The sequence below is a fragment of the Diadema setosum genome, chromosome 1, assembly GCF_964275005.1.
Source record: "Diadema setosum chromosome 1, eeDiaSeto1, whole genome shotgun sequence".
Taxonomy (NCBI): domain Eukaryota; kingdom Metazoa; phylum Echinodermata; class Echinoidea; order Diadematoida; family Diadematidae; genus Diadema; species Diadema setosum.
Genome location: NC_092685.1, coordinates 1,717,406 through 1,743,548, shown reverse-complemented (window position 1 = coordinate 1,743,548; position 26,143 = coordinate 1,717,406). Strand labels below are relative to the sequence as shown.

Genomic DNA, 26,143 nt, shown 5'->3' with positions numbered 1-26,143 from the left:
CACCCTCCCCGTACAGGGAGCTTTTGCCTTTTTAAAAGTGAAATTGAGATCTATATTTCGTATACGCATATTTGATGGAATATTTGGGAAAGTATTTAAAAAAAATGATCGGGGAAACTGAAAGAGGAAAGGGTTGATTAAAAGGGGATATACCCCTTGTACATGACGGAACTATTGAATTTTTCGGAATGTAAGTGATAAGTCTTGTGCACTCAGAATTATTCAGAATCTTAAGGGGGCGACTGCTCCCCCCCCCCCCCCCCCCCCCCCCCCGCTTTTGCTATGCTGGTGCTTAGACGGGAACTTTATGTAAGGGCGGAATCTTGGGATATTCATATTCATGGGTATTTTGATTTTTTCCCCGATTTTTTTCCTTTTTTTTTCATGAACCGAAAGTGTGTGTGTGTGTGTGTGTGTGTGGGGGGGGGGGGGGGGGGGGAGGGCTGCAGCCCCCAGCCAGCCAGCCCCCCCCCCCCCCCGTTCCGCGGCCCCTGTAATACTACAGTCGAATCCTGTTACAACAAAATGCTTGGGATCACATAAAATACTTCGTTATAAGCGAATTTCGTTGTATGTGAATCGCTGTGCTATAGGTTTGTATGTACAGAGAATCGGGACTTCAGCTAGCATTACTTCGTTATAAGCGACTTCGTTATAACAGGTAACATGTATTATTTTTATCAATGAATCTAAGCTTTACAGGCCTTAATCTTCATAATTTTTTTACATTATGCACCTCCCTTGTCCCCCCCCCCCCCCAAAAAAAAAGGAAAACTTGAATGATAAGTCAGGTCTTTGCGCAATTCTACATAGTCTACATTACAGTATGTTTATATGGTGGCCATCTTGAAAAATGGCCGCCATTTTATTTTAAGACATCAAAACATAGTAATATCCTAAAACTAACCTCAGATTTGAATTTTCCATCCCTAAAAACATTCAATGCCCATTTTTGATGTACTAGGGGGGTTAAAAGAAAGTAAATAGCATTTTCAAGATGGCCGCCGGCGGCCATTTTGGATTTCCGCGTATATCTCAAATTGCTCAATGCTGACAGAGCTCCAGCATGTGGATTGTTAAAAGAGAAGGTCTTAACAGTCAATATCAATTAAAAAAAAAAACTATAACACTCCAATGCAACCTTACCCCCCCCCCCCCCCCATGGCTGCCGGACTACAGTGCTAATATGCATTACTCACTCTTTAAAAAAAAATAAATAAATAAATAAAAAACAAGTCATCTTAATTCAACTACTGGTAAGTTTTCTCTTTTCTCGAGGACTGCTACATGAGATCATTATTTCTTGATAAACACCAACAAAAACTGAGGAAGAAACTTTATATCAAGCAAACCAGTAGTCAAGGTTGTCATATACTTGTGATCATTCTGAATATCAAACAAGAAGAGTCATGATAAAAACTGAGCAAAAGATGCCAGCATCACATGACCAATAATGTATAAACTGTGTAATGACCCACAGGACATCACTTAATGTGATGTACTGACATTGAAATTGTGACAGCTGACAAGATTTTCCTTGGATCAGCTAACACTATGTAAAGGCCTCTCTTTGAACTATTTTCCATTTTGTGTAACTTCTCTCTGGTTGGAATGACAGACTTTCTCCAGAGGTCTCAACATTCTTACACTAGATGGCTGTGCCAGTCCTGGGCAGGCCAGAAGAAGGAATGCATCTTGGTGATGTACAACCCTACCCCGGCCTCACCTACCGCCACCAGAACATCATCAAGCCATGTTTCAATAATGGATGAAACCCTTAAGCGAGAAGCCAGACCACTCATAAGGCATGCTATGATGGAACCCACTGAAAACAGACAGGCCAAAGGCTGCCACACTGCCTTACAATATGATTAATACCTGTTTCACAAGCATTTATTCAAAATGCACATTTACTACATGAAGTTTACATTGTAAGCTGATGACAACCCCATTATTTCAAGGTGAACACTGAATGGCTTCATGTCAATTTATTCTATGTCCAGGTGACACCCCCTGGAATATTCCAGTACAAATTTCTCTGGCAATTGAATGTTCATGGTAGCTAAGGGATGCAAAATGCAAGATGACATTTGGAGTTGCAGACAATTAAAATACATGCATAAAGTTAAGTTTGAAAGGTGTTTGCTGCTTTCTGTTCCACTTACAGTAACTGCAGGTTTTTATAGTGCACTATTATCATAGCACCACACTTACTCCTTGAGCTTTACTATACACTACACTGTAGGTACATTTTCAATACAGTAAAGAACCCTCTAATCCAAAAAAAAAAAATGAAGTTCTTAATTGAAAGAGATTATTTATTGGACCTAAAACCATAAAACTTTATTCTCTCAAAAGACAGCAAAGTAAAAATGCAGTCTGCTCAAAGTCATTTGAGGTAGATCAGCAGAACCTTCAAGGTAATTCTATTCCATATGTCTGCAAAGTATTTCCTCTGCAATTAATGACATAATCCTGCTTATGATGAAACCATTCAGGAGCACTTCTTGATCAGGAGATTATTTTTCTCTATCCATATCCAGAAGGCAGTGAAGTTAATTTCCCCTAGGATCTCTGCAACACAGACATCCAAGGGTGTGATAAGCCCTGTGCCTGCTTGCGTAAAAGCACCTTGCATCGTTTGTGATACAATTGAAGACTCAGCAGAAGCCTGAGCAGAATAAACATACCGGTATTTGAAATGAATGGCACTAATACATGTACATGAATCTGCATGCAAGACAGACTATATCATTTTTGTTTTTCAATGAAATACACTTCTATATCTGTGATCACTTTCACAGGGTCCAACTGAAGTGGAGGTATCTGTCTAGAATTTATAATCTGAAATCTGTGATAGTCCAACATACAACCTTCTCAACCGACATCAAGTATACATTACAAGACACCTAAACTATTTCAGCTGATTGTGACATGAAAAATGATACCCTTTTAATTTGTCTAACTTCAAAAGTGATTGATATTCATGTCAGAAATGCTAAACAAATAGCCACAAAGACAGCTTTTACTTTTTGCATTATTTTGTGACCTGATGTAACAGACCATGGCAAGGGCTAATAATGAAATAACAACAAAAATGTGTTACTGGCATATAGTTCGTACCAAAAAGAAGTACAAGATTGTATTATGTATTGGCACTCATGTATCAAACCACAAAACACACAGTATTGCCAACTACAAAGACAATTAAAAAATACATTGTTATATTCAGACCCACAAAATGTGTTGACATTTACTGAAAAGACATCAAACCCAGGAATCATCGAAGACCAGAAAAAAAAAAGAGAAGAAAAACAAAATATGTAAAGCTCCAGATTTACAATTTAAAGTTTCTACTATATTGACACCTCATACACTTACTAGCATGGTGCTACATGCATAGTATCATTACTACTACTACTACTACTACTACTACTACTACTACTACTACTACTACTGCTACTACTACTACTACTACTACATACATTATAGGGACATAACATGTTTTGCTGTAATTCTTCAACAGATACATGCTCATTGCAAGAATTTAGTTGTATGTGAACTGATGCGAGTGAGCTCTGTTTTATTTTGTGTTTGAAAAGCGCTTCTAACATCTTGTAGCAGCATAAGTGTGTGCAGCATGCATGATGAGCAGGTGCCAGGATAATTTACCCGACAGAAAAACACTTTACGAGTACTATACAAACAAAACACTAGCTAGCAAGCACACTATTGTACTCATTAATATGCACAAATAAAACAAATTAATGTTTGTGACCAGCTTAAACATAGATGTCCTGCACTCTCAAATCTTAATCAATTGAATATGTCAAATATCATGAATTTTAAAACTAGCATTAGAAAATACAATATCAAATTATGTAACAGTGAAATTCCACATCACAAAGGTTTGTACAATTTTATATACAGTGTAATTGAAACATATGTTATCAAGATTGGGGTAGATACAAATAAGCGTAATGCTTCAGTGTAACTGACAGGTGATCAGAGCTACCCATGGTATTGGCTACAAAGCTCTCTGCACTGGCCATGTGCAGAGACCTTTAAGTTTTTTTCCCCCTCTTTTAAATTGCAGCAGCAGAGAGTAGAAATGATCTGTGTACATACCTTCAGGCAGGCAGTGCAAAATTTGGGTATGGCGGGAGTGAGGTGAGAGCACAGCCTGTGGGGTTTCCTTTCTTTCTATTGGATACTGTGAACCCCCGGAGAGTTAAGGCATGGACACTACAGCCACCATGCACTGTGGCGATCCACTCCAACACGCCCTCCGACGGGCAACCACTATTAGATGTGGGCAAGCAGGAATGACGGAGAACAAACATGCGTGCACAGAGGAAACAAAACAAAAACAGGGGAGGAAGAGAGAAAAAAAATAAAACAAGGAACTAAAACAGACAATTTGTTTTGACGATACAAAAATAAAACCATAAAATCTGAAATAGGACTGGAAAGCAATATTTTAGACAAAGCTGGGATGAGGAGCTACAATACAAGCAGATATGCAGGTATGTTTAAAACAGCATGAGAAGCAAATAATACATGAATGGAAAACATGATAATCATATGAAACAAAAATAGTCAACACACACATGGCAATAAGAGTCTTTCATTCAAATTCCAAAATACTGTGAGGGAAATAGGAAATTCTTGGTACTGAGATTTAATATCTTAAATTTATAGATATGTATGTGCAATGGTACTATGTGTTCAGTGTGAGAATAGTTCTTCAAACACCTAGTGCCTAGCGTGAGAGTACCCATGGTAATGCCTGGCATACTGTCTTGAATTATAGAATGTCTTCATACCCCATATTTTATGAAAAATGTATGAGCACATCAATGCTCTATTTTTGACAGCTAGACAATTCTTAAGCTTTTCCTGAAAACATAACATCTTGAACTGAGATCTTTATTTTATTTTTTTTTAAGTCAAATGCTAAAAATCTTAGTGCCTGCATCTTCCAATCCACTGTTCTTCAAATCAGTTTGTTTTTGTCTTTATATTGAAGTGAGATTATACTGTGTTCTAATTGTGCATATACTTAAAAAATCATACCAGTTCAGTGTCCTGAGCTTGTGAGCAATTATGTCAGTATTTGTGTAATACTTCTGACTAAAACTAACTCATCTTTTACACATGATTGCATACATGTCATGCTACAATCTCTATGTCAATGCCTAATAACTACATGTAAATCTTTGTTTCTCGAAAATTCTTACCCAAGTAAAAACTTGAACATTTTAAATGATTGTTAACATTGAGGAATACAACCAATCAATTTCATAAAAGGTTTTGTATGAACAAAAAGCATGGCTTGGAAACAGCACTAGATTTTACCTTTACCACAAAGATACAAAGAATTTACTGATATATTTACTCAAGAAAAATAAAAGACCAATCAAGATACGTACAGATAGACATCAGGATATCAATTCAATTTTCAGGTTAATAAGAGATGCAGCTAGAGCCATACATTATTGAATTTCCCTCATTCATGACAAGAATAAAGTATGTGACACAAAATAATAAACACAAATAGTGAAATAAAAGCAACAGTAAAACAGCACATTCAACATGTAATGAGTCATGTGCTGAAATAATTGATTAATAATCAATGAATACTGCAAAGTACAACAGAAGTTTCATGAAACTAAGCCTTTTTACCATTTGCAGATGAAACAAAAACCCAGCATTAGTGCTTTGAAATAGTTCTAAAATGTGAGTTAGGGATAGAAACAACCACTGTCAAAATTTGAATCTGTATAATCGATGTTAAGTGTTGTTAAATACACAAAATGTGAACAATAGTTATAATAAAAATGTTTCCAGACTAAACCGTATACAGTTACGGTTTATTGAGAAAAACCCTGATATCTCCTTATATTTTAGGTTTTATTGCAAATATTTCATACATTAGGATATTTTATGATACAACAGACCTACACATATGCATCAAATGTGATATCTTGAACATTTCTGAAATCACTGCTCCCAAAGGTAAACTGGACCTTTGATTAGTTATTAGTTGCACATCTTATTATAAAAGAGGCAAGTAAAGAAGTATTATAAACATACACACAAACTTCCCTTTTCATATTTGTTGCATCATTGTTGGTACAATGCAAAAGTTGCAATAGCAACAACTAATGTATAATACTGTACATAAGTTGAAGTGCTTGTGTCTGTTTGTCTGCTTTAGTACACAGTATGCTAAACCTATCCTATGTACATGAATAGGACCCACACTATGCTTCTGGTACACAATTTGTATTTGTGCATAAAAACCTCTAGCCAGGAAAATATTGAGGCCTTTCCTGTTAGGCACCATATACAAGTACAGACTGTATACAGCAGCTGTAATTTAATTTATATCATTATTGATACATGGTACGATTGTATGTCAACAGCAACAGATAATATCATCGAAGTTATTGTCATCCAGCACCATCTGTCTATGATAAAAGTTCCGGGGGAAAAAAGGGCTCTGTTATATCTTAAAGGACAAGTTCACCTTCATGTCTGTAGACATGTGGATTGAGTGAATGCAGCAATAATTAATAGAACACATCAGCAAGAGTTTGACGAAAATCGGACAATCCTTTTAAAAGTTATGAATTTTTGAAGTTTCTGCTTAGTCACTGCTGGATGAGAAGACTACTATAGCTTGTGACGTCACATGTGTACAACTATATAAAGAAAGTATAGGCGGGGGCGGAGTGACGTCACTTCCGCATAGCGACGAACTCGCTGCCCTTAGTGCGATGAAAACAATAGCCGTCAAACGAGCGTGCAACAGAGCATGCAATGCCGTCATACAATACGCGAATTGCAATATATGGGACCGTTCATTAGCACACATAAATGGAGTTTATGTGGATCTACAGTGGAGCTGTCAGTTCACGCTGTGTTACTACAGTCGCGTTTAATGCTGTTCATTTCACTTTTATTTACCGCTGAATCTAGTTCATTGTTTCAGTTAAAATATGCTTTCATAGATTATAAGATGTCTTTCGATTACTGTGATAAACTTTCACGGGAAGCAAAGGAGAGATACGAGACTAAACTGTCCTCCATCGGCCTTGCAGTTTGTCCTTACCGTGTACCTAACTATACACAGCCCATAGGCCCAGTCGCCGCTGTACATACGTATTCGCGTCTGGTCGGGCTACCGTGTACCCGCAGACTCGTGGATCAATGACCCTACGTCGTGGCCAGACATTCAGTTTGCCGATGTGTACATGTACCTAACGAGTACACCTGGTTAGTAGTCGGTTATCATTTACTTCCAGTAATTTGAATTCAGAGCATATCGTCCTTGACTTCACTGGACTCCAGTGCGATCCGTCTTCATTCTCCCGGCTGATAGCAGCTAACCACCGGTTCCTTCTTTCTGGACTGCGATCACGTTTTGGAAGTTCAAAGAAAGATCGTTTTTTGTCCAACATTAGACTATGATTATGGCAGCCAAACACAACACAACTTCGAGGCATTGTGAGGATGTGAAACAAACGATGAAATGATGTACGAATCTGCAGGAAAAATGTCAGAAAGCTGTGCAAAAATAACCGATAATAGCACACCAGCGTATAGCGTTCATTCAGTGCAGTGCATTATGCATGTACCGTGGATGTATTATGCATGCGATGCATTGCTGAGCGCTGCACTAAGGTACGGTCGCTACGCATTTGTTTTCATCGGCCGGGTCGGTTACTAGGGCTCCATGTTGAAAATGCCCGGATGTCCGCCCCCGCCTATAAGGAAAATTCAAGATATTTTCACTTTTCTCGCATAATGCAAGAACACTTGACTTCCCTCTTTCAGAAGGCAAGGGGGAATAATATTACCCTTAACATACGTCAGTGACGAGTCGAGGAAATATGCACTTTTATCAAAAAGTAACATTTTGTGAAATTCTCTTTATCTTTTCCTTATAATGTTGTACACATGTGACATCATACACTCTAGTAGTCTTCTCATCCAGCAGTGACTGTGCAGATACATTAACAAGAGACCCGCGGGTCTAGCGCTCACCTGAGTAACGCAAGTTCACCTTTCACGCAGTCACTAATCTAAATTATTCACAGCTCTACTAAAATTTGACCAGGCATTCTCAAGTAGAAGATGAAAATGTACAATAAGGGCCCACATTTTCTAAGATTCCTTAATTTGGGGGGATTGGGGGCCCCCTGGGGCCCTCTGGGTGGGGCATGGTGCCCATTTTGATAAATTGAGATCCTGACCCCCTAGGGATGCTACCTGCCAAGTTTGACGAAAATCCATCATGAGGTTTTCAGGAAGAAGATGAAAATGTACAATTCAGGCCCCCATTTGGACCTTCCCAACCCCCCCCCCCCCCTGCCCCCAAGAGGGGCATCCCTGGATTTGCTATGACCAAACTTGAAACTACAGTCATTGTACTCACTCATAGTATTATCTTAGCTCTATAACTTCTGATTCTAGAGAAGATTTTTAAAGATTCCTTCATTTTGGGGGGTTTGGCCCCCTGGGGCCCCTGGGTGGGGCATGGTGCCCATTTTAACAAATTGAAATCCTCACCCCCTAGGGATACTACCTGCCAAGTTTGGTGAAAATTGGTCATGGGGTTCTCAAGAAGAAGATGAAAATGGATAATTTAGGCCCCATTAGGACCCCTCCCCACCCCCTCCCCTGGGTCCCAATGGGGGCACCCCTGATTCTGCCATGAACAAACTTGAAACTACAGTCATCGATGTACTAACTCATAGTATTAACTTAGCTCTATCACTTCTGGTTCTAGAGAAGAAGATTTTTACAGATTCCTTAATTTTGGGGGGTTGGGGCCCCCCTGGGGGCCCCCTGGGTGGGGCATGGTGCCCATTTTAACAAATTGAGTTCCTAACCCCCTAGGGATGCTACCTGCCAAGTTTGATGAAAATCGGTCTTGGGGTTTTCAAGAAGAAGATGAAAATGTGAAAAGTTTACGCACGACGGACGACGGACGACGGACGACAGACGACGCACGACGGACACCGGACAAAGGGCGATCGCAATAGCTCACTTGAGCCTTTGGCTCAGGTGAGCTAAAAATTCATAACTTTTGAACGGATTGTGCGATTTTTCCCAAACTTTCACTGATGTGTTCTACAAATATTGCTGCATACAATCCACATGTTATGAAGGAGGACTTGTCCTTTAAACATCTGATCAAACTTCAGTGTTGTGCACAAATGTACCTAACCATAACATTCTACCCAGATGCTAAGTATCCTATTTTCTGATGAAGTGGCTGCTAGTATACAATGAGAGGTTGAGTTGTATTCTCTCTGAACATCAACATGATTTACACTTGTACAACTGATTGCACTACAAGCAGACAAGTAAACTGAAATGTTATCATACCCCTTTCGAGGGCATCAGTTTGATGGCAGTATGTATTTAGTAGATAAACGTGTATCTTGTTTGAAAACATTGGCAGTAACCCTTGCAACCTGGGAGTGATTGTTCTATCATAGTGGAGAGATAGGAGTATAACAATGTCATACCATGCATATTATGCATATTATAGACATATCTATCCAATTACTGTTAGTCACTGTAACATTCAATTGTCATTTACACCCAATGCCTTGCCCTACAAATAATTGCAACATTTTGTTAGTCACCAACAGATAAGCACAATTGCCCCAGTGGGAATCCATGTTTATGCTGCACATTCAAAAAAACATGCATAAAATACACAGGAGGACCTTGATTATCCGGCCACGTCGGGGACCGGCAGGCCTCCGGATAATCAATCTGGCCCGATAAGTGAGATATTCTCAAATACACCGCTTTCTAGCATCTAGCATATTTAATGCTAGGGGTACATGCATTTTCATTACTAATTTATTAATATCATGATAATCTGCATGACATTGCCAGGTTTCATACTGGAAATAAAATGCAATATAACTAAAACATAAACAAAAATGTCAGCCAGTCGATGCCCGGACAGAGATTCCAGATAATCAATGGCTGGATAATCGAGGTCCTACTGTATCATGTTGGCAGGTGCTTTAATTAGTAAACCTCTACCAATACTCTAGATCTAAAAATCTTAATTACCGGTATTTTCTTCTTTTCCTCCCTATTCTTCTTCAAGACAATGTATTTGTATGCAAACTTGTGCAGCAGTACCTTAGTGACAGTCTGAATGTTTGATGTGTACTAAATACTGTTTATTAAATATTACCTTAAACAGCACTATTTTCTGACAGAGAACCATCATTTATAACTTGATTTATCATGTAATCACAATTTGCACAAATATATTGACACATTAATAACAGTGACAAGTTTTTTTCCTCAAGTGATGTTCTTTGTCCTGCAGTTCATAAGCCGACACACACATACCAAGAATTGGCATTACCAAATGTCAAAACCCTCGTTTAAGTGTGTATATCCATCATGGATATTTGAGAACAGTACAACTTTGTAATGCTGTACATAACTACACACATTTATTAGCATCTTATATTGGCTTAGCTGACCTTTATGCATCATATTTCCCATTGATTTAAAAATGAAGATTTATTTCAAGTGCAAAATGCCCTGTTCCACAGCTTTGCAATGCTGGTGTGCATGCCGCTTACAATGTACCTGTTAGTATCTAACTAAAATGTATGGTTTTATGTACATTGTAACCCTGCAATGCTCCTTCACACAGTTATACTGTGGGAGCGCCCTGAGTCAACAGAGTGGTGTCTCTGTACAATGAAAAAATAAACACAAATTTAAAAGCGCCTCTAAAGGTGTCCTATTTTACCAGCAAACGGCTAAACTTTCAAACTATAACATACGTTCCGTAGCTAATTCATACCAGATGTGCACGTGCTTATTTCCAGATTGATCCCATGGTCTTGAAAAGACGTTTTTCCACTTGGTTCTTTCCATACCCCCCCCCCCCCCCCCCCCGTTCCTTCGTTTTTTTAAAAGGGCATTTTACCGGTTTTTTATTTTTTTATATGTTGTTCTTTTAATTCTAAAAGACCCAGCGGTGCAAACAGAATCAAAATTTCATAACGATTAAGTCCGTAATTTAATGTTAAAAATGGAACTTTTTAGGTGAGAATTATGCTAATAAGCTGACGAGCCCGGATGTTATGATGTCACAGGTGCTCTCACTATTACTGATTACAAGTGCTCGCATACGCGTGCGTTAATTCGTATCGAGTAGCAGACGACGCTTAGGCCTAATTCAGCTAGCAGGCGGCGCTTGTGTACTGTTCTATCCATGTAGATATCTCAAATTTCACTAAACCAAATCCCACCAAAATTACAGGATATACTTCATAGCATATTTCAAAGTATTCTCTTACATTTGAACGAAATCAGTAATCGAGAAGAATCAATATTGACGTCGACTTTCAAGTCGTCACTCAAAAAAAACTCACTCTTCGCGAGAGATCTTGGCGAACGCAAGATGCACAATCTAGAACTGAAGTTAGCGGACTAGTACTGTGCGAACGGGGAATTTACGCGAGAACTAAACTCAAAAGTGTAATGATTTTTGCGACTTGTGTGATATAGGAACTACGTTTTTCATTCAACTTACCACAAATAATTTGTAAATTTATTTATTGCCCCCGATTACTTGAAAGATTTGTCTCATGATATTAAATGGCTAACTTCAGTCTGTGCGTGCGCAGCAGGTAGGTAGGGCCTGGCCGCAATCACTCGTGTTAGTCGTAGAGCAGGCTAGCGACGCCGACAGGAAAGTCGACATCTACACTTACGCTTCCCGACATGTGATTTGTTTCCAATTAACACGAGCTGTTGGATATGAATCATAAAGTATTTCCTGTGAGTTTGGTGCCATTTGGCAAGGTGAATTTTGAGATATCTACATGGATACGGAAGTACGCTAGCACTATACCTACACCAGCGCTGGGATCGCGAAGCGGCGACACTGTGTTAGAATCTACGTGGTCAGGCCACTCTTCCGAGATATGGGTCCTAGTAGGCCTACTGAAACAAACTGTTAGATCTAACATTAGTCCTTGGTGTAAATAACACCACTATGAGATTTGGCTCGACTACAAAACATCGGAAATCCATAAAGCAGATACCTTACCCAAAAAATCCAGCACAGGAACAACAGTGCCTGCAGGACAAGGGTCCAGACCTAGAACTGGAGTCTGGACTTTCGTCTGGACTTTCTTCAAGTTCTGGCAGCAGAGGTATGTAACGTTACGCTGTGCCTTATTAGCACTGTGCACATAGGGCCTAACTGTTACAGCTGCAATGTCGACAGTGAGTGAGTGTAGGGCCTACTCATCAAAACTTGGACTGCCACGTAGAACCTTCTCCTGCTCAGTAGTCCTAGTCCTAGTTCTAGTATTTCAGAGTCTATGTGTACTGGGTACCGTTTTCATCTCACTAAGCGTAAATCGTGCGTGCCGTTGAAGAGAGTCTATCTACATTTGGATTTAGATTCACTCAGCCCTCATCTACGTTAGATAGAAATCGTTGTCTAGTTTGAACTAGACTGGCGACCATCGCTCGATCATGATCATCAATGCGTAACGTTACTTACACACAGTGTTCTATGGGCAGCACGTTCGGATAACGATGCCAATTTCATTTTGCATATCTGGAATTTCCCCACAAGTTTTATCTAAATAAAAAGCTGTTGAAGAGATTGCTTTTAAAGATTAATAGATATTGTTTAACATGTTTATTATAGCTCCATATTGCAATTATACTAAATAACAGCTTCTGCAGTACTTCCTGTGAGATTTCATCAGTAAATTGGCATTATGTAGTTCGTCTTGCTAAATGTCGGAGTTGTGCACCAAGAGCACCTGTGACGTAGGCCAAATTGTGTGGATCGTTCCTTGGCTTGCTCGTTTTCATTTTTTTTCAAAAAATCATTACAGGCTTATCCTGGGTTTTAGAATGCTCTCTTTCCAATAGTAGGCATCAAAAAATGTGGATTAGAATTATCAGACAATTAGAAAATGTCAGTACAGTTTTCTTTTAAACAAACTTTGCATGGCACATTGTGCATTGGTGATAAGAAATATGCATGAAGGCACAATGGGTCTTTTTTTGCCTCTGAACAAGGCCCTTTTGGTATGTGGTGGCGAGCAAAAGGGTTCGAGTGAAACGCGCCCAGCAGAGAGCAACCTGGTGTCACATGATGTCGCGCAGCGAGAGTGCCTCGTCAAAACGCTACACTGCTGCTAACTATACACAGCCCAGTCGCCGCTGTACATACGTAGCGCGACAGGGCTGTACCAACGAAGCTCCAAACACGAAGAGGGTCCAACGATCGCATGCGATCGGATTGAATTTTGATACTTTAGATCATTTTTTTTGTCACTTCAAACTCATCTGACGAACAAAATGATAATGAGACTTCATATCTATGCTATGAATATTGAAATTTAGATTTAATAACTTACCTAAAATGATGGTTATATGCAGCATGTGTGAACGGTTCACGAACGGTACATCGTCTTTCACGCTAGGCCATTTCCAATATCCGGGAGGTCACATGATCTGAATGCCCTTTCAAAAGGTCGCGCTGTCGACCGTGCTGCTACACCAACACTCAAGCAGCGCATCGCACGCACACAAAAGATTTCCGCAGAGATCAAGGCGCCATTTTGAATTCTGCAACGATGAACCCTGACGGTGTTAGGGAATCCGCCAGAAAGTATCATTTTTTGGTTCCACGGACTTATCACGAAGGCTCTCAATGGACTTACGAACCTTCTGTAATACAAGCATGCACTTAAGGTGAGTAACGTTTGGTAACGTGTACATTGTTTATAAAGAACGTATAAATTTTCATAAGTTTTGTAGTTGTGTTGTGGTTCCCCACTTTGTAGGTGCCCGCTCGTTGGTCAGACGCTGTATTCGCGTAGCGTATTAACAGCGTCTGGTCGGGCTACACTGCTGCCTGCTTGTGTATGCACACAGGTTTGAAATCTGCCATACCAAGCAGTGGTCGTTCTCACAGATTCCTCTTGACCAAATCATTTAAAGTCATCACTTTGGACAGAATGGGACTATTGGAGGAACCAAATGTTCCAAGACACCTGTTGTCAACAACGGTACATCTGTATCATAGTCAGTGTAGACTGTATGTTTATGTATTAAAATTGTTGAAGCAATTTTTAGGGGCGATACTACCCTGTACCAGACTCCAAATCCTGGTCACAGTTAGGTTTATGCATCTATGTATTAAGGGGTTGTGTATGAAGACTAGACTCCCTCTAGTGTGAGTAGCGGTCTAACACTGTTAGCACTAACGTTAGGTGATAAATCAAGTCTAAAAACATGTCTTTTAAAAGAACAAACTTTCCATTGCATAAACCCACACAAAGCACACTTGCAAATTCTATAAAACAAACGACTACACACACTAAATTAAATGCTCCTTGCCATGTTCCTCTGAGGCACAAATATAGCATACAGGATCAGGATGGATGACTTTGTCCTGGCTGTTGCATGCATGCGATGCGATGTGGTGCCCAAGATACGCCGAAATAGAAGGCGTGGACTGGACACTGCTGAGATAATGTGGATCACTGGATGGTACAAGCATGACAAGTATAGCTGCTGCTGTCGCCCATCTCATTCAATAGGAGACTTCTCACATTGTCAATGTCATTAATTGTGTTCTCTGCTAGCGATATAATAGAACAACATTTTTCGTACCAAGGCACCAATAATTTGACTTACCTTTTATTTCACGATTGTCACAAGAAAATGTCCGTTGGTCTGGCCAACGCTGGTGATTTACAGTCTTTATCCGGCAGTAATTTTCTCACTTTTCGTCAGAATCTGTGTTCTTGCGGCTACCCGGACGAGATTTCGTGTCTGTCCAGTCGGCAAATATAACAGTTGTGACGCAAGGTGGCGCTCAACCAAAAAATACGCTAATTGCACTCTCTCACAACATCATTCTCCAAGCAAGCGAGAGATTGCACTGCTTTGACCGTCTCTCGCTTCAATTGAGGGCCATTCTCTTTATTGATGGCCTGGTTGTAGTTGTTTTCACTTTTGTCTAGTTTATTTCATTCATTTCATTTCATTTATTTCCTTTTATCTTATTCTATTGTATTGTATTCATTATATTGCATTATATTCTGTTCTATTCTACCAGTATTCTATTCTATTCTATTCTATTCTATTCTATTCTATTCTATTCTATTCTATTCTATTCTATTCTATTCTATTCTATTCTATTCTATTCTATTCTATTCTATTCTATTCTATTCTATTCTATTCTATTCTTTCCTATTCTGTTCTGTTCTGTTCTGTTCTGTTCTGTTCTATTCTAGTATTCTACTCTATTCTATTTTCATTTTAGTTTAATCTAATTTCAAATAAAAATGAAAATACAGTAAAACAAACATCTACACAACAAACAAAACAATGCAGCATTGCAATAAAAGGAAATTTATGAGTTCTTGGAAATAATAGGGGCAGCTGAAAAGTAGGGCTTGTAACTGTTGTTCCTTTATGAGCATTAACCAATTACTGGACAGACAAAACCAAGGCAGATTGCCTTATGACTACAATGGCATGGCAAGAGTATATGAAACTCATATACTTAATTCATTTTTTTTCCCCTGACAGTATACTTCTGCATATTTTGGCATATTACATACATGATTCAGATGCTACACTGAGTGTTAGTTCTCCGCCCAAAAAGGCCAAGAAATTATTGAGTTATGCTTTATATGGTTATTGTTGAAGTGTTTTTTAAATTGTTCCTTGTTATTCAGCCTGACTGGATGACCAACGAGGTATTGTTTAGAACAACTTGAAGAGTCATTCTACGTTTGGTAAAGATGATTTTGGTATAAGCAGAATATATTAAGGCGAACTGAATGATAAGAGTTTCATCAAAACTGGATATAGGACCCAAGTATTATATAAGAAGATCGACAGTTATGGAAAAGTGCAAAGTGCAGCTATGATTTCTATATGACTTTCAAAGAGGTCTTTGCATGACTATAGGCACTATACTCTACGATTTTGCTCCTAGCTTTTCCCCTTCGACAGGAGAAATAAAGAAAGTGATATAGAAAATAAATAATGCTGTCCCACTTCTGTGTATTTTCCTTGGGTGCCGAGTTTTGCTATATAGGTCTCATTTCATTTCCTTTTAATTCTGTCTGTGAGATGTAGCGCAGTGAACCAGAAATAGGCCTATATAATTATGAAGAGTTTGTTCGCAAAAACCGATAAGTCCATTTTTGAAGATTTTGAAATACGGTATCTGTCATAAAGTACAAAATAATACCTTTTAAATGATATATTGGTCACTACATATAAAGGTACATTTTTGAAGTTATGATCAAAAGAAACAAAAATTTTCTTATTATTCTCTTTATTTTTCTTGACCTGTAATCGCAAATATCTCCATTTGGCAAATATGGACTTATCGGTTTTTGCGAACAAACTCTTCATATGAATCATTATGGCTGTTTCCTTTCTCCCCTCCTTTTCTCTCTTCCCCTTCTCCCTCTGATCTCTCTCTTTTTCTCACTTTCCATCCTTTTACTATCCCGGCCCTCTCTCTCTCTTTCTCCCTCTCTCACATTCTCACATATTTTTTTGTTCTGAATTTTCAAATGAAAAACAATGTTTTGTGTCACTGTTACGAGATATTGTGACTCTGGCTTGTTCAAGAAAAATATCACAATATCCACTGAAAATAAGATTTTATCAATATCCTTCCTCCAATTCTGAAGCTGAAGATTCTTCTGCTGAGATTTGCTTATGCATCCGAGAATTAGAAGGCATAGAAAAATCATTCATAATCATCAGGTCCTTCGATTTTATCATCGTTGGAATTTCGTGTTGGTTCGCTATACTATTTCGCTGTTTTTGTTGTTGTCCTTGTTACTTTTCTTTTCTTTTTTTACACATGGAACAAAAAAGAATGAATAAAGAATGTATGCACGTCATTCATTTTAACAAACTATAATCAGTACAATGTATTGACTATCACTGCCTACACAACGTGGGAACGAGATGAATAATACGGTCAAAGGTCAAATACGTGGCAGGCTTGACGTTCGGTACACATCGTCAGTGCAGTTCTTCGTGATTTACTCGATTTGTACTGTGTGCATGCACAACGCTGGTGGACAGAGAGCAATATTCACCACAGTGAAACTCCGTCAGTGAGGCGTTCGTTCTGTGCAGTTTGTATGATGTGTGATAAACTTGTAGATTGTACAAATTAGCAATCACTCCTTTATCATCTTTCTGACACATCGAGGTGTTAAAATGGGTCTGTGCAAGTGTCCGAAGAGAAAAGTGACGAATCTGTTCTGTTTCGAGCACCGAGTCAACGTCTGTGAACACTGTATGGTGGCAAATCACCCGAAGGTATTAACCTTAGTTCTATATGATTGAATAGCTAAACCGTCTCGTCTTCACTGTATCAATCAGGAAACGTTCTTAAATTCTAGTAACGTTAGAGCCTTATATATCAGATATCCTGTTAACAGTGCTTAAAGTTAGATGTCTGTAGACTTGAAAATATCTGTTTTATCTAGAACCCATCTAGAGATCCTATAGGAGCCTAGACCTATGTAACGTTAGTCTTTTGGGTGAGCACGGCCCGCGGCATGGCAGGGACTAGACAGAAAGATCCGTCTGTCCGGAGGACTCTTTTATATTTTGCCATTAACGCTGTCCTCGATACGGAGGGGATCCGTGAAGCCAGACGCAGTCTTCGCGGAACATTCCCCGACGGACAGATACAGACCGATCTTTCGGTCAAGGCAGGGACTGGCTATTGAGAAAGTTCTATCTTTGTATACCCAGTCATTGGGTGTCCGGACAGGTTGTGGGACCGGACGCGTACTGTAAAGTGCGTCTGGTTTGACAATGACGCGCCTACCTAAACAGTTGTTTGTCAGTGAGGAGCTGTGCGTAAATGCGTATTCAAAGTGAAATAAGCAAGTCAGTACGCGAGAGTCTTAGGTGTCCGGACACCCAACCCCCCATCCTATCTATTTCTGATGACATGATCTTGCTTGCTGCCACTTCAGTTTGGGATCCAGAGCCTACCTACCACTTGACCGAAAAGATCGGTCTGTATCTAATTTGGTCGTCAGGGATATATGCTGCGGAGACTGTGTCTGGCTTCACGGAATCCCCTCTGAAGTAACCTCCGGGCCGGTGCGCTCCTTAATGATTCGCGTTCAGGCTGGTCGCAGTTACTCCGGAGGAGAGCGATAACATAAAAAAAATAAAAGACTCCTCCAGACAGACGAATCTTTCTGTCTAACCTACCACCAATACCACTACCAGACAGTAGACATTAGAGACAAACAGTTGTTTCTAGGAAAGAATGAGTTTACCTGCAGAAAGATAAATAACTGAATGTACACATTAAACGTATTGAAACAACTTGCCTCTTCAGGAAGGTAGATCTCTACAAAATAATCACAGGATTGTTGAGGCTTGAATTTTCTTCAGTTTGTCTCCCTCTATCACATGATTGTTTTATATCCAACAAAGATTGGAAGTATTCAACCCACTTGTCAAATGTTAGACAGAAAAATCCGTTTGTCTGGAGGAGTTTTTTTCTAATAATGTTCTGTTTGTTTTTTTTTAACTTTTATGTCCAGATGTCTCTGTGTATCCCCAATGACAAGATACAGACCAATAAAACTTTCGGTCAAAATTCAACCATGTTTTATAAGAAGAAAGAATATTTGCTGGACCCCAAAATCAAAAGTATAAAAATATCAATCAATAGTAAACTAAAATAGTCTAAAATACATGTTGCCCCCCCCCCCCCCCCATGCCAAACTTTGATTGCAAACAAAAACATATGTGTACACATAGCTGGCACGTGGCGGTCAATCAATTTTTGGATGGTGTTCTGGTCAAAGTATGGCCAGCTTGTTTTACTTTCTTTGTGTTCTTACTATGCTGTCTATCACATATCATTACCATCACACTCATAAACTTACCTCAATAATTGTTTCCCTGTTATGTGTTTATTCTGGCACTGATGCTCATACCTCTGGCACTACAACCAAGGTTTTATATACTGCGTAGAGTCTTTGGTTCTCTAGGGCTTTTTATGTAAACCCTGGTCTCACTGCAACCCATTGTCAATGGTGGGGCCAAGAAAATAATTTTGCTGATAATTAGCTGATAATCCACTCCAAGAGTTTGCCAAATGTCTGGTCCCCCTTAGTCTGTTCTATCTTTGCTACAACTCTTTAACCCGTTTAAGGACGGGCTGATTTTTCTACAACATGCATTTCCCTCAGATGCCTGCCCGAGTATATTACGGACTCGTCCTCAACTGGTTAAAGTAGTTCAGAACTGTAATGCAACATCAAGGCACTACTTGGGAAGGGTGCTGTCACACTGTCCCAAAATTGATGCAAACGAATGGAATTGTCCATTTCATGTAAAGTTGGCTCAGGCCCCAAACTTGGTCAAAAGCCAATCATTAGCCAAAGCAAGTATGATGCCTACAGGAGGTCACATATTAACATCCGGAGGCTACATGAAGACGTGAGGGACACACAAAGAAGAAAAATGGCTATGCATGGATTTTGCCACCACTAGCACTCAGTGATGAAGTTGTTGCTAGAGCCAGAGAAACTTCACCATCAGTCATAGAATGGCTTTTAGTAGTCCTTTTGAAACACCTGTTGTGCATACGATCAGAGCCAAATTTTAGGATTCCTTTATCATTGTACCCATCTTTGTTCAAATTCGGGACAGTGTGACATACGGTAGCAATGACCCCATAAGTTTCGAGTTTAAGCTCAAGTGAGGTTAACAGCCTTCATTTCTTTGTTTCTCCTGGCAGTGTATTGTAAAGTCTTACTTGCAGTGGCTCCAAGATAGTGACTACAGCACAAAGTGTACACTGTGCAATAAAGACTTGGCAGAAGGAGACGTTGTCAGGCTTCTGTGCTATGGTGAGTCTATACATGCATTTTTTACCTAATTGATATCATCATCATCATTATTACAGGTTGTCAGGCACAGTGAAGGCTCTGAGTGATTATATCTCCACACTGTCATTGTACAGTGGGAAAAAAAAAATATGGGGGGGGGGGGGTGGTTGCATGTTGGCAAAGGTATTGTGTAATCATTCCAGTGATAATCCCCCAATATCTGTATTTAAAATTTGTATGTTGTCTGCATGTTTTTGGCATGCAGAATGCACTTGTCTGAATGCAGATTTAATGTTTAACGTGTTGAAGACGGGCTGATTTTGCTACCACACACATTTCCCATAGACCCTGCCCGAGTATAATCGGGACTCATCTTCAACAGGTTAAAATTTGTGCCAAAGTTCCAGAAATACCGGTATGTTAGATATTTTCATAATGAAATATACACTTGTTATCTGATTGTAGATACAAATTCCAGCATGAAACTATTATCTAACAATTTGATTTCCATGTAGTTTATTTTTACCATGATTTACCAGATTTTTACCATGTGTTTATATTGTACTCTGTATGATACAGGTTGGGTATTACTTCTCATTTTTCTTTCAGATGTATTTCACTGGGAGTGTTTGGATGCATATGCCAGAAAATTTCCTCCAAACACGGCACCTGCTGGCTACACTTGTCCCACCTGCAATGCAAGCATCTTCCCTAGCTCAAACATGATTTCACCTGTTGCTGAGACCCTGAGGAAGTATCTGTCAAAGGTCAACTGGGCACGAGCAGGCTTAGGGCTGTCACCGGTATGGATACATACATCTGTAGTTTGTTTGCTCAGAAGATACATCAAAGACCCAATATATTGGTGTGCGCGCATATATGTGTGTGTGTGTGTGTGTGTGTATGCTTGTGAGTGAAATGGAAGAGGAAAGCAACTTTTAGAAATGCTCTCTATCAACATCTAGAGTTTATAATACTAGATAATGATTATTTTGCCCTCTGTTTTTATATTATCAATCACTAAGTACTGTTAGGTGTATAGATTTTATCACCAAAAAGCATTCCTTTGTATCTGTTTTTGTAACATTTTCTCATGGTTTATGTATAACAATATTGCTTCACCTTCTTTTTGTTGGAAACTACCCTGACAATGATCTTTTGTTGTTTCCATAACACCTTCGCCAAAAGGAGGTTATGTTTTTGTCGGCATTTGTTTGTTTGTCTTTTTTTCAAAATAACAAAAAGTTGTGAACTGATTTGGATGAAACTTAAGGATAGTTGGTAATGGCACAAGGAACAGATTGTTAAATTTTTGGTAGTGATCTAGGAATTTTTGTGAATTTTTAAAAGGATTTTTTTTATATCTTGTTTTGGCAAATAGGGTCAATGTACTTGGGAGTTCAAGCTGCGCGTACTTGAGGTTTGCATTCGCACACTAAAGCACATGCTCTGCTCAATGCGCTGCACAGCATGCAGGAAGCTGATGAGGTAAACAAAGGCTTCTATAGTATGTCGTTGGGAAATTGGGCAATATTCATCATGCTTGTATGGGTGAAAATGAGCTGCTTGGCAAAAGTCTGTGCTCTCCAAATGCTTTTCTAGTTACCATGTGTTATGTATTGCATGTATGTACACTCATTTTTTTTATGTGTGTTCTGTCTGTTTTATACAAATGCTGTGTTTTTTTAATAAAACAGAATACTAAAGTTCAAATTCAATACAATGTAGTAGAAGTATCAGACTGTAATTCCCATTATCTAAGTTGATTTACTCATTATGCTAGGAGCTACTGAAAAATATGAACAGGAATTTGAGAGTATTCTTGACAAAATCATAAAAGTGCCTGTTCATATGCAAGCTTATCTCAATGTTCTGCAAATGGACCACAAATACTAAACGAATCCAAACTCAAACCATTCATTGTATTTTAGTGCTTGACATGAATATGTCTTGGTTAATGACTAACCTTTTTAGTAAGTATAGCTTTGTGGACTGTCCTGTGAGTTATGACTGGTCTGCTTTTATCTTTTCTGTCGTGACTGATCACCTGTATCAATATAAAACCTTTTGACATGTGTTCATAGTTTTTACTCATTAGCATGTCTTGTATTTCAACAGATTGAAGAGCCAAAGCGAGACATTCCTACGCACTCATCACTTCCTTCAACTCTGACCAATATTGCGGAGTCGTCCCAAGCCAGCTCACCCACAGCTGTGGCTGTGGTGACACCCCAGCAGGCTGTCCCTACTCCTGTCTCTAGAGGGAGCTATGGCCAAACCACCAGACCACAGCCCAGACAGGCTGCAGCACTGGGGATGGGGTCTTCAGGAATGTCAGGAGGAGACAATATGGGAACACATGCCAGAACTGACAAACAATTCCCTTCCACAAGTGGAGGAGGTGTGTATGGCTTATGATGTACTTTATCAAAGTAGTCATATTTGCACAGTAATCAAGGCCACTTGTGGTAAGCTGCAATGCTATTGAAATATTCAGCCATGAACACAAAGTTTGTGTTTGGTATCATTATCTTGATACATACAATGAGAGGGTATGGAATGTGCACCTACAGAGAGTGGTTGACTTATCATTCACAAATTACATCAGCACAAAAGTTGCCTATGTAGCAGCTTTAGATATTATGTTACTCATACAACTGTATAAGCAGTGTTCATGCACATATGCATAAATGCAATAGACATTACCTTTTATGTTTTGAATGTCAGACATTGTGTAAGGTCCTTCATGCTTTGTTACAACCACAGGATAGTAGACCTCTTTGCACATATGCCTCAGAACAGCAAAAATTTTATGTACTGAATCCATGACGTGAAGAAATCCATTGAATGAAGGAGTATTTTTCTTCAGTGTAGAAAGGAAATTTTAGACTGAACAGTGTTATTGTAGCCATATGCAAAATGCAGCTACAATGTCTGTGCACTTCATGTGCATAGTGCATGCCCAAATTGATCACATGGTCTTGCTCGAGTTTCTCCAATCATTGACTGGATACTTGAAAAGTTAATTTGTTTCTTCTTCATCTTCATGAAATTCAAATTGTAAGCAGTGATAAGGAATTTTCACTAATTATTAGAAACATGGTTTCAGAAAAAAAAAAAGATGGTTGTAACATTCTATACATGTGCCTAAAACTTGACTTGTATGTGTTTACTTCTGCAGAGCACAGAGTGTATGATGCCAGGAAAGATGATCTTGTTGTTGACATTGTCCAGGATCATGACAAAGACAAATACAAGAGACGAAGTGCTTTTCACTGGTTCGCTAGATGGTTCAAGTTAGTATCTACATATTCTCTGTAGACTTCCAGGAGAGGCAAAGTATATAGAAGAGAGCTGGACTCTTCCCTTTTTTTTTTCCTTTTTATGCCTCCACCACGCAGTGTCGCTGGAGGCATTATGTTTTCGGGTTGTCTGTCCTTCCGTCCGTCCGTAATCAATTTTGTGGACAGCATAACTATACAACCATTTGAGGTATCCCAATAAAACTTGGCAGGTGTATGTATGAGGGGGTGAAGTTGTGCCTATCAACTTTTTGGCGCAGATGCTCAAGATCAAAGGTCAAAGGTCAGGGTCAAATGCTCAAAATTTCACTCTTTTCCCCCATATCTATGCAATGCTTGAAGGTATTTTCATGAAACTTAGTATATATACATGTATTACCCAATAAAGATTCTCTAGTGAGAGTTTCGGGTTTATAAGGTCAAAGTTCAAAGGTCAAAAGTCAAGTGAAAATGTTTAAATTTCACTTTTTCTCCATATCTTGGAAATGGTTCAAGGTATCTTCATGGAACATAGTGCATATGCATGTACTGACTGGCAGTGATTATCTAGGAAACTTTTGGGTCAAGAGGTCAATGATCAGGGGTCAAAGGTCTAGGTCAACTCATTAGATTTCACTTTTCCATCATATTTATGCAATACCTGCAGGATTTTTCATGAAACTTAGTGAATGCATGTATTACCCAATAGAGATTCTCTGGGAAAAGGTCAAAGGTCAAAATGTCAAGAGTCAAGTGAAAGTGCTAAATTTCACTTCATCCTCTATATCTTGGACGTGGCTCAAAGTATCATCATGAAACTAATATTTATGCATGTTCTGCCTGACAGTCATTCTCTTGGGAATTCTAATGTCATAGGGTCAAAGGTCAAGGGTCAAAGGCCAGGTCAAAATGCCAACAATTTACTATTTAATACAGATAGTACACTTTTTCTCTCTACCTTGAAAATTACTCAGTGCATAGACTTATGAAAGGGTCATAAGTCCTCAAATCCCCAAATACATGCTCTCTTAAAAATGTAGCCATTCATCCATATAAATCTATTTCAAGGAAAGTGAACACTATAACGTCATTTTAATATTTTGCCAATTAGATGAAACTGTTATCACACATTGTCAAGATGTACTATAGACCTATTAGGAGAATCATACATTATGGTGGAGGCATACCAGTCGGCCATAGCGACATTTCTAGTTTTTTCTTCTTTTTTTATTCATTCCGTAGGATGTCAGGGGTATTTCCTACTCCAGCTTTCTGTGTCATCTTCATGAGAAAATACTCACATGAGTAACTTATGCATAGAATTGATGAAATGTAAACAGCTCGTGAGAATTGGAGAGATTTGTGATGAGAGTATAAAGAGAGATAGAAAAATGACTCATTTGTATTTCTGTGATATAAATAAGTCAAGACATATCCCCTTCCAGCTGCATTTTGCTGAAAGATTAAAAAAGATGACATTTTGTTAGATAATTTTGATGTGAGGTGGTTGTTTGTGCATACTTGTGTGCTATGTTTTGAGTTGTATTGGTGATTGCAATGTAAAAATAATTAATTCTCCTGTAAAAGCTGTTATTTTCTTGAGGGTTTGATTTTTGCAAAATTTGCTAATCACTGTCAGGCCACAAATTTAAGAACAAGCAAAAATATCGTCACCTGATATTGATCGCATTAAATTTGGAAAGGCGTTCAGTGCACTCACGATAGCCTGAGTGTCAAAATACAAAAAAACTACAAAACAAAACAAAACATCTCACGAGTATGGTCAATCTTGCCTAAGTCGAATCTATTTGTACTGAAGAAGTAGCTTTGACTTGGAGAAAATTCAACTTATGAGGGATTAAAATGTTTGTTTGTTTTATTTAAACACGGGTCAAAATCAATAGAATAGAAAGAGAAGAGGACTTGAAAAGACTGTCAACTTAGGCGATTATTCGATTTACGGAAGGTTGACTTAAGTAAGGCTGACTGTATGTCTGCGACCTCATTTGAGAAAATATTTACATGCAAAAATGAAAGCTTTTACTGTATTTGTTTATACTCAATTTTGGTGTGCCTTCAACATTACAGATCTCGAGCAAGCAGCAGGAAGTCCGTAGAGTCCAATGTCCAGATCAAGCGAATGGCTATCCTGCTTCTCATTGGCCTCCTGGCATTCTTCACGTTTGTTATCGTCATGACGTCAGTAGGGAGGGCATCAGCAAACTCAGACCCTCTCCTGGATCCTCTGAATAACCCCAACATCAGAATAGGAAGAAGAATCTGATAGAAGGTCTAGAAGACTGACGGGGGACAGTGTGGGGACTGCAATGAAGGTTATTGGAATCCAGGATGGCATTGTGTAGCATCTTTTTCCACACACATCGAACAGCATTGAAAGTGTTTGGGAATGGACTAGAAGCCCAGGCTCCATCAGAGTGGACTGTATCACAAATGTGATGCTCAACGTGGAGGCAACAATCAATGCAGAATATAATGTTTTCTTGTCAGTGGCGACCAGTAAAAGAAGAGACTGTACATATCATGAAAACAATTCTATAGAGTTATGTTATGATAGCTATAATGAAGGTACATATATGCTGTTTTTCTCCCTTGTTGGAAATGGAAGTTGTGTATGTTCCTTGTTATCGAAATGTAAGATGAGCTGCATGAAACATGCATGCCTGTTTATCCATCAAAGCAGTCATATAACACACTTCTTGTCAGCATGCTTTGATATGATGTTTTTTCTTGCGTAACTTTTTTTTTTTTTTTTTTTTTTTTTAATAAGAACACCATCAGCATGACATGTCTTTGTTTCTTTGAAAGTGCCCATCAGCTACTGTACCATAAGAATATGTATTGTTATTCTGTAGCTTAATTGCAAGGTTTTCGAGAAAAAGCAAAACAAACTGGAATGCATGT

The 26,143-nt window shown here is 38.9% G+C and overlaps 2 protein-coding genes across 2 annotated transcripts in view; one reads left to right on the top strand and one right to left on the bottom strand.

Moving 5' to 3' along the window:
- Nucleotides 1–14,871, bottom strand: part of LOC140233095 (HEAT repeat-containing protein 5B-like) — an 80,895-nt gene extending 66,024 nt beyond the window's left edge. The window contains exons 1-2 of the mRNA XM_072313211.1: nt 14,731–14,871; nt 4,129–4,302 (exon numbers count right to left, since the gene is read on the bottom strand). The gene's annotated coding sequence lies outside the window, so the exon portion shown is untranslated. The remainder of the gene's footprint in view (nt 1–4,128; nt 4,303–14,730) is intronic.
- Nucleotides 14,872–17,160: 2,289 nt separating this feature from the next.
- Nucleotides 17,161–25,993, top strand: LOC140246204 (zinc finger protein-like 1 homolog). Its single transcript, XM_072325656.1, has 6 exons — nt 17,161–17,394; nt 19,850–19,961; nt 20,550–20,743; nt 22,059–22,341; nt 23,122–23,236; nt 25,310–25,993. The coding sequence occupies exons 1-6, from the start codon at nt 17,293–17,295 to the stop codon at nt 25,503–25,505; spliced, it is 1,002 nt and encodes a 333-aa protein (XP_072181757.1). The 5' UTR covers nt 17,161–17,292; the 3' UTR covers nt 25,506–25,993.
- The last annotated feature ends 150 nt before the right edge of the window (nt 25,994–26,143 follow it).